At 44.0% G+C, this 13,551-nt stretch overlaps 1 protein-coding gene across 1 annotated transcript in view; it reads left to right on the top strand.

The window, feature by feature from the left end:
* The window catches only part of LOC124613628 (pickpocket protein 19-like), a 179,213-nt gene that overhangs the window by 41,012 nt on the left and 124,650 nt on the right, over positions 1-13,551 (top strand). Inside the window, exon 3 of the mRNA XM_047142342.1 lies at positions 4,187-4,361. Within this exon, the coding sequence (XP_046998298.1) occupies positions 4,187-4,361 (175 nt within the window). The remainder of the gene's footprint in view (positions 1-4,186; positions 4,362-13,551) is intronic.

Genomic DNA, 13,551 nt, shown 5'->3' with positions numbered 1-13,551 from the left:
ACTTAACCATCCGATGTCCCCTGTCCATAATGGACCAACGGAGACTGAAAGACTATATGTTCTACATCTGTACCTGAACAATCAGACTGCGTTTCCACCTCAGATGAGCGTTACCATCTACCTGGCGTCGATTTCGTCCGATTTTGGATGTTTGGGGGAATGCGGTGGACTCGCAGCTCAGTCGCCTACGCGGGCTTCAGAACTGTTGCCTTCGCGTGCCCTTAGGCCTGCCGCGACGCTACTCAAGTGAGGTGAGACAGTGCAGTACTAAAGCACTAGTAATTTATCACGTCTCCGAATGTACTTGCTATACGGTCTGGTTTGTTACGACAACTGAAATAAAGCCTACGGCAACCACCCTGAACAGTGTATTTGGGATTAGTCAGAAATACCGTTGTCCCACGAAATAGAATTTTTACAAAAATCATTGATTCACTGTCTGTCTGTTAGATACTACGTTGAAAGAACACATAACGCACACACTCTCATAAACATACAATTCAAGTTTATTAAAAGTAAGGTTGGATCTTAAGCAAAACGGACTGCCATTGGCTGGTGAGTGACGCCACTATAGGTGCAAAGCGAGGCAGCGTCTGGCGCAGTGAGCGGCTCTTAAGCAGTAATAACTACGCTTAACTGCAATAAATTCTCAGGAAAATTTTTAAAGCAGCTGATTTACCTGTTTAGATGTTAGTAGTGGATAAAGAGTGCCACTGCCAAGATTTTCGCTTTCGTGCTCCTGCTGTCTTTTGCATTTCAGCTTCACATTAAGGAAGCGCGTGCGAATTAAAATTCTTGTGAAAAATATCAGCGTATTTGGTTTGCACACAGTGCAGATTATTTTCACTATACAGTATTTCTTTCCTTCGAAATACCTAGGAAAATGGTATATTCATTAAAGATGAGTTCAAACTGCAACGCTCTTTGTAGCCAGCCATGTGTCGGAACTGTAAGATCACCGTGAGGTAGAATTTCCATCCAGCCAAAATGTTCCACTTCTGTAGCGGGAGGTATTAAAGCATCAGTAGACGGTGTTCCCAATGTGCCGTCATACTTCTTTGTACGATACGCGATTTAACCGGCAAGGAATCGGAATCGTGCAGAGCAGTCAGGTCCCTCTCCGACAGCTGATTCTCCTGGTGCTGAATGAAAAGGAAAGTTAATATCTTGCAGTTCTCTTTTACCATTTACAGTGCTTCACTCATGCCGGGCAAAATTTCTCTGAAGAAACGTGACGTCAACAGTCCGTCATGTCGACTGCTTCTCCCAAAGTTTCATTTGATAGAGGAATATCATGAGCATCGTGCCGTAATCGATATTTCGCTTCTGTTGGGTTCCAGTGGAAATGACCAAATCTTCTTAACTGTGAGAAAAAAATTTTCCATTACGTCTTGGTTCAGTCGTGTAGATAGAATACATTTCATCTGCAGTGGCTGAAGGTCTAAAAACAGTTCAAATAACGAGCGAATAGTTGTCCGTTTGGCTCTCTGGAATTGAAGCAAACGATTTGTACTGCCTACGCCCATTTCTTCGGCACACGCGTCGAGTTCCCTTAATATTTTCCCTGAATAGCCTTGTACACTGCATAATCACTGTATGACGTGTTCTTGTCATTGAATCTTCGGGCATTCAGGATCTCAAATGCATCGTTATAAAAATAGCTGCTTCCTCTTCTTCGGGCATCAGGTACCTTATGGCTTTAGCAGTGATACTGGAAAAAGTTGCATTGCTAAAAAAAACCTTTGACGTTCTCCGCCCTTGAATATGGGGTGAATTTGTGATAGTTTAGGACACAACTTCATTTCACTAGTATCTAAAGCAAGCAGTCTTTGACTAAGTCATCTAAAGCGAGCAGTCCTTCATTAAGTCTTTGATCAACAGTTTTCCCACCTGGAAGTCTTATTCCATCATCCAGAAAGTGGTTCCTCGTGAATTTAAATAATTGTGGAACGTCTGGAAATGCTAACATTCCTTTATTATCGTACTGAGGATCTGGAAAGCAGTAATTTGGCTCTGTCACGTTAAGAGCTTTCCACACAAATCGATTTTTAGTGCCGAGGTCGCACAGTACAGCAACAGTGTTGTACGCAACATCATGTATGGAGAAGATAATAGTGTTTAACTGATCAGCCGTTACCTGTGTTTGAAAACCGTAGCAGACTGGTTGTTTCTATCCTGAAAACCAACCGCGTACTTTAAAAAAATAACGCCTTAATGTGCGACCTTACAACACTATCTTCAACAGAATCGTATGTAACGCTGCTACCTACATTCAAATTCAACGTTTGACAGTACAGATGGCTACGCTTTCATTAGCTGCAAAACACCTGCAAGCACGACAGGAAAGCATCTGAAAGAGCGTGAAGTCAGTCTTTTCACTGTCTTTGGAGCGGTAAACCAAACAAATTTCTTAGAAACAAATGTTTCCTAGATACAGTGCGAAGAGTAACTGCTTTGCTAATGTCTTCTCTTGGCCAGTTTGCTTGTTTCTTTCCACCCAGCAAGTAGTTTATCTGCGTCATTAAAAACAGTTCGCCTAATACTTCAGTCACCTTCTCCTTCACTTGCAGCTTTTGATTCTTTTGCCGATGTTTTATTTTCTCAGCATAAGTCTTCACATTTAGTTTCAGGCACTATTCACTAGACGTCAGGCTTGCATACTTAGCTGTCAGATGCGTTTACTGAACTCATTGATTTGTTTACTGTCAGTCTCACACTCATCTGCAGCTGTTTCCTTGTCTACATTCCTTTTTTGAGAGCCACGTTGGACAGGTGCTCAAGTACACTTTACGTCGTCTTCTTTGCCTGCAACTTGTCTGCCCTGTTTGGAGATACTGTGCCACCTGCATTCGAATTACCACTTACACTGGGAACACTTCCTTGTATGATTACACTCCATACTGATTGTTCTTTAAGCTCTCTCCTACGTGCTAAATTAAGAAGTTCTGCTCATAAGTCACTGACATAATCAACAGAAACGTAATGCAACGAACAAATTGTCGATGTAACATCGAAACGATGTTTTCGGTGGCCCATCGTAATCCAGTCTTTCTGCAAATGAATGTCTTTTGGGATGGAATGACAGAGTATATCCAAGCCTTTTCCATTCTGTCAGTACGACAGGTATCCAGTTACAGCACAGCCAGGCATTTTAAACTGAAACTTTTATCAAATACCGCAAAACATCACAAACTAAAGCAGGCAACACAACTACGTTACACGCTTCAATATTCTGTGGAACTCTGCGGTCTCGTGTGCTCCTATGATGACGACAGGCGCAGAACAACAAAATGTTCAACAATTTGCGCATGCCGTTTGGGTAAATTGAAATAACACGGCACAGTTTTAAAGAAACAGATACATCAATATTGCTGATGTAAGCAATATTGTGCTTGGATGAATATACAGTGTCCTCTACAGAAAATGAAATTAAAATGTAACCAGATGGATAGCTGGTACATTGTCCAAGGATATTCTTTTCTAAGTTCCACGAGATAAGAATAGACCGACAAGACCACACCGTGGGCAGTGGATATATCATATTAGAAACTGCATGATCAACTTGAATACGTATATCGGAGGACAATAATGAAACTTTGATGCGATTCCCTGTGTTCCATAATGTATGTGAGTCTAAAGGGGATCGTTTCATTTAGCAATGAATCTTGAATGGCAGGTTTTATAAAACCACAACCTACGGCACGCTAGGCACCAGTGCTGCTCTCTATTCGCTTCCAGTCATGTACACACTGAAGGACTAATTACTATTAGTTTTTGTTTGTCCATCCTTCCCATTGAAGGTTTGTTGGACTTCGGCCTTTGATTTACGTAATAAAATGAAAAACGCGAAACCGTTCTTTCAATGTTATTTGTTATACAGCAAGCCCTTAACTGACGCTCAAGGGGTGAACTCGTGCATATAATTGGTGTTCACCTCCTCAGCGTCAGTTAAGCCCTGAAGGTTGTGTGCTGAGTCACTCAAATTGGTTGCTTTATAATAAATAACATTGAAAGGACAGTTGCAGGTGTTTCATTTTATTATTATTAGTATGTTTCATTTACATTTATGAAATGCATATTAAATACAAACTAATTGAAAGTCTCTAACAGTTTTCAAAATACATAATACTTCAGCCCTTCTTTTGGCTTCAGGCTAACTGTTGTTTTTTGATGGTATCTGTTACAGGTACTTGAATGTGTCAGTGTTGAATGAAACGCTACGTGAACAGTTACGGCTTGTTATGGAAGCTTTATCTCTCCAAGAGTTTCCGCCGAGCAGAGCAGCAATGGAAACGTTCGAAAACATAAAGGTGTTTGCTAGGCTCTTCCATAATCTCAACACCACCCGTTTCATGCTCGATGTAAGTACAAATGCCTGCTTATACAGAACTAAGATAATAATTATAAATGAATTCGGTTTATATATTCTTTTTTCTCAGTCATCCGTCTTCTAACGGTTTGATGTGCCTGCCATGAATTCCTCTCCTGTGAACAGTTTCTCATCTCGGAGTAACAATTTCAGCTTACGTCTTCAATTATTTGATGGATGTATTCCAACCTCGTGCCTTCATCTACAGTTTTTTGGAAGTTATTTGCTGATGTCCTTTCATCCAGTCTCTTCTTCTTGTCAGTGTTTCCCTTGATTTCCTTTCCTCACCAATCCTGTGGGGAACCTCTATAATCCTTACGTTATCAGTCCATATAATTTTCAACACCCTTCTGGAACACCACAGTAGTAGAGCAAACTATGTACAGCACCACTCTCAATTGTTGCACAAATTTATTCAAGGTGGCAGATACAAGATGGTAGCAATAGTTATGTCAATGTCACTATGACATCATGGTGGGAGGTTCAAATGTTGGCAGGAAAGTAGATCAATTGGGGTACCTACACTAACCTAGCCCTCTTCCCTCCCCCTCCCCCCAGAAAATGGTGGGAAGTTCATATTCCATGAGGACAATGCAACATACCACAACTACCTCCACTAACCTAAGACAATGGTGGGAAAAAAGGTCACATTGGCTACCTCCAGTAACCTAAGTTATCCGACCACCACCTCTTCCAAGGAAATGGCAGGAAAAGAACTCAGCCTGTGCTGGATAGGATGAACGTAAGTCTTTATTTTCAGTCTTTATTTAAACAACTAGAGGCAGTACCGCCATCAAGTGTGTTCACCCCAAGGTACGGAGTCCAACTGACCTGGTACACAGTACTGCCTCCAGAGGGTGCCGTTGTCCTTTTGGTGACATAATCCAAGATGACGATCTGGAGGAGGAAAAATGGTAGTAAAATGACTCACCAGTGCTGGGCTGCTGGAGAGAGGGAGGAATGTACTTAATTTATTTTCGAGCAATTTATTTAAGGACAGATCTGACATAGTATGTTTATTATACTGCTACAAAGCACACGCCTTGACGTGCTTGGGGTCACAATACACAGCATTCAGACACGCTAACAACTCGTAAATTATCAAAAGAATGCAGTACACTGATGTGCAACCACGTTCACTAATTATAAACTGTGGAAATAATGCATACAATATATTTAGGGACGGATTTCACATAGTTGATTTATTAGACTAGAACAAAACACTCATCCTCACATGTTTGAGGTCGCAGTAAATAGTCTACATACCCGCAAACTATTTGTAAATCACTGAAATGATGTAGTACACTGATGTACAGAGACGCAAACAACTCCTAAAGTGTCAAAATTATCCATGCAGAACGCTCTGCAGACACGCTTGCTTATCATCAACTGTCGAAATCATTCGCTGCACAGCCTAGAGACCTGCTCGCAAAATAATGCAACAGACACACAAGCAACTTGTAAACTGTCAAAAAATAGTGCATGTGTAATGCTATTCAAACACTCTCACCACGCTTAAACACCCGAAAATAATGTAGTGCACTAACACTCAGTGCACGTAAAAACGGAACACATCTGCGAACTGTTCCAGCCCGAGCGCGCGATTTTCAGGGCCAGCCAGACACAAGACAGCACTGTGACGCCGCTGCCGACGGCAGACTAAAGCCGCGTTTACAGTTACAGGTCTTTGAGTGTTATACTGATGTCACATGTCTATTTAATAAGCGCCAAGTCAGCCTCAGGACCGTGTACAGGTGTTCACTATTGCTGGCTCGATACCTCTCTCTACCTGCACTCCAGTGAAGATCTAACTGCCGAGCAACTCAACCTCGCACCTCGCAGACACTGCAGAAATCGGTTCCATTGCTTCCCAAAAATAGCACAGGCTGCATTGTTCCTAGCGATCCTAACGGGACATGGGAGTTGTGTCTAGCCCGAGCCGTGTGCGGCTCGCGTTGATGCAGTTCATAGCTTGGCATCTTGTAATAGCGATAGTGGCGCCTTGTTTTCTTAGTGTGTTTACTTGAGCCACTGCGTTTATTCGCTTTGTCTGTCCGTGGGTGGCAGCAGCAGCGCTTATCGATAGCGTGTACTGTGGTACCATCTCTAGGATTTCTGGGTCATCGTGTGTCGAGGGTAGTTGAGTTAGGACGGAGCAGCAGTGAGGGCCGGACAGCCTGGACTCGCCCAACCACTGGGGACACACATGCACTGTCAGACGAAGGCTGTGGTCGCGAGAGTGCACGACCATGTCAAGGAACGGATTCAGCGAGTTTTAGTTCAATGGACCGTGATATTGGAGTAGTGCAACTTTCACCTGTGTGTGTGTGTGTGTGTGTCCGCCCGTCGAAGTGCCCTCATGTCAATAAGTTGTCAGTCGATGATTTCTTCTGGGATCTTTTCGTGCCTGACTTGAGTGGGGATGACCGTTGGATGGTTGTTCGATCGGTCGTCGTAGCGGACGGCGTGCATTTGGTTTCCCTACCGTTTCTGGCTTCTCTGTGTTCATGTCGACTGATAATTCGTCCGTGTTGTTTCACAGTGACTGGTTTTAGTATTGTTTGAGACACTGTGGAATTGTCTTCGCGGGTCTGTGTGTATCTTGTGTGGTCTTTGTATCCAGTTATTTAAATGCTGCCTGCTGCTGTCGGTAGTTCGGATTCGGACGGAGCAGTAAGGAGGTCAGCAGTGCGAGGGCAGGCCGGGACCACGGGCGGCGTGCAGGTACTGTCAGACCTGAGGGCTGTGGCCGACGACGAAAGCCAGGACGTTTAAAGTTGAGTGAACCTTGTCCAGTACTGAAACCTCCACTGTTTGAGATCTCGCTGTTGTTTGCATGTTGCTGCTCCCAGGGTCGGTGAGACCAACTGCAACAAGTGGAGTCTGTCAGGTTGGCAGAAGCTACTAGCCGCCTTCTGCTTCTTGATGTTAGTTTGGATTTAGTACTATTCTTATTAGTGAAGTGCAGCCAGCGGTATCTTCTACCTTGTGGCCACTAACACCCCAGTTACCTGCCCTGGAGGTTAGCGTACTTTTCTGGCAGTGTACCTTTCCTCGTCGTGTTGATGCTGGCCGACACGGCGTGTAGTTCGACAGCCTCTTGAATTGTACTGTGCATATGTTTTTGGGAGGTCTACCTTGGTTCTAGTGTTTCCTTCAGCCTTGGGTGTGTTTCTTAAGACGTGGTGCTGTCCGTCTCTTCGCCCTTGCCTAAAAATATTCCATCGTTGTACCTGTTTGTGCCTGTCATCGGACGTTAGGCGGATTGGTTAGTCGGTCGGTCTGCGCTTAAGCTACCCCTAATGTGAATTTCATCCTGTTACGTGAATACAACTCTCGGCTGCCTGTCTCACCGCTTACACAGCAGAAGTCACCTTCCTTAGGTCGATCCAGGGAGCACTGTCTGTGGATCACTCTGTCTTATTTGGCCGAGTTGTCATAATTGTTTGAAATTTACCCTAATGTTTTAGCCTGTTATTGCCTTCCCCACTTGTAATTCCGGCCTTCAGCCGTTAATTGTTTGTAACACTGCTTGTGGCTCTCAGCCTACAAATAGTTTCAGTTCTGTCTTGATAAGGCCTTCAGCCGTCACTATAGCTTGTTACAGTTATTGAGATTGTTAGGAGGGTTTTTGGTATTTTTAATGTGCTATTGTCCACCTTATTGGTAAAACAGGCCTTCAGCCGTTGTGTATATTCGAATTTGCTTGTGGCCTTCACCCGACGAATAATCTCGAACGTTCTTAATCAGGCCTTCAGCCGTTGATTGTGTGTAACATTGCTTGTGGCCTTCAGCTAAATTCTTCTAATAAGGCCTTCCGCCACCAGCGTAGTAAAATCTTTAAAAATGATGGTTGAGAGTTTTGTCTTTTTTTTTTAAAAAAAAAAAAAGTGTCTGTGTTTTCTGTGCAACCAACCGTAACTGATTAGTCCCCGTCCACACCTTTCCTGCATTCCCTAAGTTCCACATCTCATAACCGTGCACGCGGTCTTACCTGCCCAGCAGAGCTGACGCATCACCGCGAAATGTTCGCGCAGCGACCAGGACCTGTTTACGAAAATAGCCCAGAATAACACCGATTGCATTTTTCCCGATGGTCCTAACGAGACATCACGTGCTCATAAAAGCATCCTTGTTGTTTGGAAAGAGAGCACTGCCTAAGCACGAACATACAGAAAACAAGGCAACCGCACTGCTAATGTGCAGTATGCGGGTGGAGGCGACTGGATGCAATCGAGTACAGTGCTGTACTACAACCCCCGATCAGAACAATAGTGAATTTGGGCTAGGTGTTGACAGCTGTATTACATTTACAAGCAGTTTTAGAACACGGAACGAGAGGTAATGTCATAATATCATGGGCAGAAGTGAAATAAAAAAAATCAGTAGAATTGCAGAAAATGATGAAAAACATTTATAAATCGAGGGAAAATATGCTGAAATACGGGGACGTTGAGGAAGTAATTGCGCAGAACAAATCTTGTACATGGGGATAAGTATGTGACAGCAAGAGGAATCCACGAAAACGTCGATCGTCGATATGGAATCGAAGGGAACCGGGGTAACAGTTACTTTTTTCTATCGAGGCAGCATTCTACTGTTAGTTTATTGAGGTAACAGTGATACGCGCGAGGTGACTATCGTATTTGACCTTTTAAGGAAAACAGAGAACCATCCGCCACTAAACGCACATGCATCTGCGTTAAAGGATAACAGAGAGTGGGTGGGGTGATGGATTGAGGTGCAACTGTAACAATGTACGATTTAATGGCAATTTGACGATGCATTCTAGAGAGGGAGGGAGATCTTGGCGCAGGTCGTCTGACCATTTTTTCCTCTGTTCTGTCAAGATGCATCAGTCACGTGACATAGCCTGCGTTCGACACGTATACAACTACGTATTTGTCTTAGAGCACTGTCTACTTGCGATCATTAACAGCAAACCTCTCCGTCATCAGAGGACTTCCATCTGATGTAAGATGAAATGTAACCACCTTGTTTCGACAAATTCCTCTAAACGAATGAAGATTTATGCGATGTACTCCATTCCCTTCTCGCATCTTGGATATAAAATTGAGACTTCAGTTTCATAACTAAGATGATTCTAAGTTAGCGATAAGTGTTTGTGAGGTACTGCAATCCCCGTGTAGTCATTTGCTTGATAGATGTCCTGTTTACAGAGTTAGTAGCGGTATGACGTGTAATTTCACATGTCAAACGCCGCTGCTATGCGTCTATCTGTTTCCTTCTAAGAGGTATTCTCCGTTACTAACGATCATTTTATGTAGGACTGATGCGAGCATAGTACAATTTCTGAATCGTGATCGGAAGTGAACCGTGGACGCTATACATCTCTGGAAAGCTACATTGTGCGCATATCACACAGAATAGTTATTTTAAGGACGTAGTTTTTTCATTTTACAGCTTGTTACCATCGCTTATCGGTTTCAGGCTCTGTCTCAGGCTGATACTGATCTTCGGCCTGACATGGCTGCTTGTCCTGTTTCAGAGGTTGCCCCTCAGTCTGCAAGATCCGGGCGGTCGCAGAGGGTGGGCTTACTGGTAGTTGGGAGCTCCAACGTCAGGCGCGTAATGGGGCCCCTTAGGGATATGGCAGCAAGAGAGGGGAAGAAAACCAATATGCACTCAGTGTGCATACCGGGGGGACTCATTCCAGATGTGAAAAGGGTCCTTCCGGATGCCATGAATGGTACAGGGTGCACCCATCTGCAGGTGGTCGCTCATGTCGGCACCAATGATGTGTGTCGCTATGGATCGGAGGAAATCCTTTCTGGCTTCCGGCGGCTATCTGATTTCGTGAAGACTGCCAGTCTCGCTAGCGGGATGAAAGCAGAGCTCACCATCTGCAGCATCGTCGACAGGACTGACTGCGGACCTTTGGTACAGAGCCGAGTGAAGGGTCTGAGACGGTTCTGCGACCGTGTGGGCTGCAGATTCCTCGACTTGCGCCATAGGGTGGTGGGCTTTCGGGTTCTGCTGGATAGGTCAGTACTACACGCAGCAAGCGGCTACACGGGTAGCAGGGGTTGTGTGGCGTGGACTGGGCGGTTTTTTAGGTTAGATGGCCTTGGGCAAGTACAGAAAGGGCAACAGCCTCAAAGGGTGCGGGGCAAAGTCAGGACATGCGGGGACCAAGCAGCAATCGGTATTGTAATTGTAAACTGTCGAAGCTGCATTGGTAAGGTACCGGAACTTAGAACGCTGATAGAAAGCACCGAAGCTGAAATCGTTATAGGTACAGAAAGCTGGCTGTAGCCAGAGATAAATTCTGCCGAAATTTTTACAAAGGCACAGACGGTGTTTAGAAAGGATAGATTGCATGCAACCGGTGGTGGAGTGTTCATCGCTGTTAGTAGTAGTTTATCCTGTAGTGAAGTAAAAGTGGATAGTTCCTGTGAATTATTATGGGTGGAGGTTACACTCAACAACCGAGCTAGGTTAATAATTGGCACCTTTTACCGACCTCCCGACTCAGCAGCATTAGTGGCAGAACAACTGAGAGAAAATTTGGAATACATTACACATAAATTTTCTCAGCATGTTATAGTCTTAGGTGGAGATTTCAATTTACCAGATATAGACTGGGACACTCAGATGTTTAGGACGGGTGGTAGGGACAGAGCATCGAGTGACATTATACTGAGTGCACTATCCGAAAATTACCTCGAGCAATTAAACAGAGAACCGACTCGTGGAGATAACATCTTGGACCTACTGATAACAAACAGACCCGAACTTTTCGACTCTGTATGTGCAGAACAGGGAATCAGTGATCATAAGGCCGTTGCAGCATCCCTGAATATGGAAGTTAATAGGAATATAAAAAAAGGGAGGAAGGTTTATCTGTTTAGCAAGAGTAATAGAAGGCAGATTTCAGACTACCTAACAGATCAAAACGAAAATTTCTGTTCCGACCCTGACAATGTTGAGTGTTTATGGAAAAAGTTCAAGGCAATCGTAAAATGCGTTTTAGACAGGTACGTGCCGAGTGAAACTGTGAGGGACGGAAAAAACCCACCGTGGTACAACAACAAAGTTAGGAAACTACTGCGAAAGCAAAGAGAGTTTCACTCCAAGTTTAAACGCAGCCAAAACCTCTCAGACAAACAGAAGCTAAACGGTGTCAAAGTTAGCGTAAGGAGGGCTATGCGTGAAGCGTTCAGTGAATTCGAAAGTAAAATTCTATGTACCGACTTGACAGAAAATCCTAGGAAGTTGTGGTCTGACGTTAAATCAGTAAGTGGCTCGAAACAGCATATCCAGACACTCCGGGATGATGATGGCATTGAAACAGAGGATGACACGCGTAAAGCTGAAACTAAACACTTTTTTCCAAAGCTGTTTCACAGAGGAAGACCGCACTGCAGTTCCTTCTCTAAATCCTCGCACAAACGAAAAAATGGCTGACATCGAAATAAGTGTCCAAGAAATAGAAAAGCAACTGGAATCACTCAACAGAGGAAAGTCCACTGGACCTGACGGGATACCAATTTGATTCTACACAGAGTACGCGAAAGAACTTGCCCCCCTTCTAACAGCCGTGTACCGCAAGTCACTAGAGGAACGGAAGGTTCCAAATGATTGGAAAAGAGCACAGGTAGTCCCAGTCTTCAAGAAGGGTCGTCGAGCAGATGCGCAAAACTATAGACCTATATCTCTGACGTCGATCTGTTGTAGAATTTTAGGACATGTTTTTTGCTCGAGTATCATGTCGTTTTTGGAAACCCAGAATCTACTATGTAGGAATCAACATGGATTCCGGAAACAGCGATCGTGTGAGACCCAACTCGCTTTATTTGTTCATGAGACCCAGAAAATATTAGATACAGGCTCCCAGGTAGATGCTATTTTTCTTGACTTTCCGGAAGGCGTTCGATACAGTTCCGGACTGTCGCCTGATAAACAAGGTAAGAGCCTACGGAATATCAGACCAGCTGTGTGGCTGGATTGAAGAGTTTTTAGCAAACAGAACACAGCATGTTGTTATCAATGGAGAGACGTCTACAGACGTTAAAGTAACCTCTGGCGTGCCACAGGGGAGTGTTATGGGACCATTGCTTTTCACAATATATATAAATGACCTAGTAGATAGTGTCGGAAGTTCCATGCGGCTTTTCGCGGATGATGCTGTAGTATACAGAGAAGTTGCAGCATTAGAAAATTGTAGCGAAATGCAGGAAGATCTGCAGCGGATAGGCACTTGGTGCAGGGAGTGGCAACTGACCCTTAACATAAGACAAATGTAGTGTATTGCGAATACATAGAAAGAAGGATCCTTTATTGTATGATTATATGATAGCGGAACAAACATTGGTAGCAGCTACTTCTGTAAAATATCTGGGAATATGCGTACAGAACGATTTGAAGTGAAATGATCATATAAAATTAATTGTTGGTAAGGCGGGTGCCAGGTTGAGATTCATTGGGAGAGTCCTTAGAAAATGTAGTCCATCAACAAAGGAGGTGGCTTACAATACACTCGTTCGACCTATACTTGAGTATTGCTCATCAGTGTGGGACCCGTACCAGATCGGGTTGACGGAGGAGATAGAAAAGATCCAAAGAAGAGCGGCGCGTTTCGTCACAGGGTTATTTGGTAACCGTGATAGCGTTACGGAGATGTTTAACAAACTCAAGTGGCAGACACTGCAAGAGAGGCGCTCTGCATCGCGGTGTAGCTTGCTCGCCAGGTTTCGAGAGGGTGCGTTTCTGGATGAGGTATCGAATATATTGCTTCCCCCTACTTATACCTCCCGAGGAGAGGGCTTTCAGACAGTCGTTCTTACCGCGAACCATACGCGACTGGAATAGGAAAGGGAGGTAATGACAGTGGCACGTGAAGTGCCCTCCGCCACACACCGTTGGGTGGCTTGCGGAGTATAAATGTAGATGTAGAAGCCTGCAGGAATTATTTATGTCATGCGCTCGAAATATATTTCTTAGAATGGAATGTTAACAGCACAGCATTCCATATGTCTGATAGGTCGGAAACTGAAGCGATGTAACATTATAGCATGTTTTAAGTGCAGAACCTTGTAGCCTTAGGAGTGCGTGTGTTTATGTTCCCTCTTACCAATAACCTCCAGGTACTGATCCTAGACACTAGACCAATACTTTAAAATTGATAGCGTAGTTGATTTATGTAAAATGCTTGGAACTCC

This window comes from Schistocerca americana, chromosome 4, assembly GCF_021461395.2.
Source record: "Schistocerca americana isolate TAMUIC-IGC-003095 chromosome 4, iqSchAmer2.1, whole genome shotgun sequence".
In the NCBI taxonomy this organism is placed as follows: Eukaryota; Metazoa; Arthropoda; class Insecta; order Orthoptera; family Acrididae; genus Schistocerca; species Schistocerca americana.
Note: the sequence above shows the minus strand (reverse complement) of the source record. Positions and strands in the feature narration are given on the sequence as shown.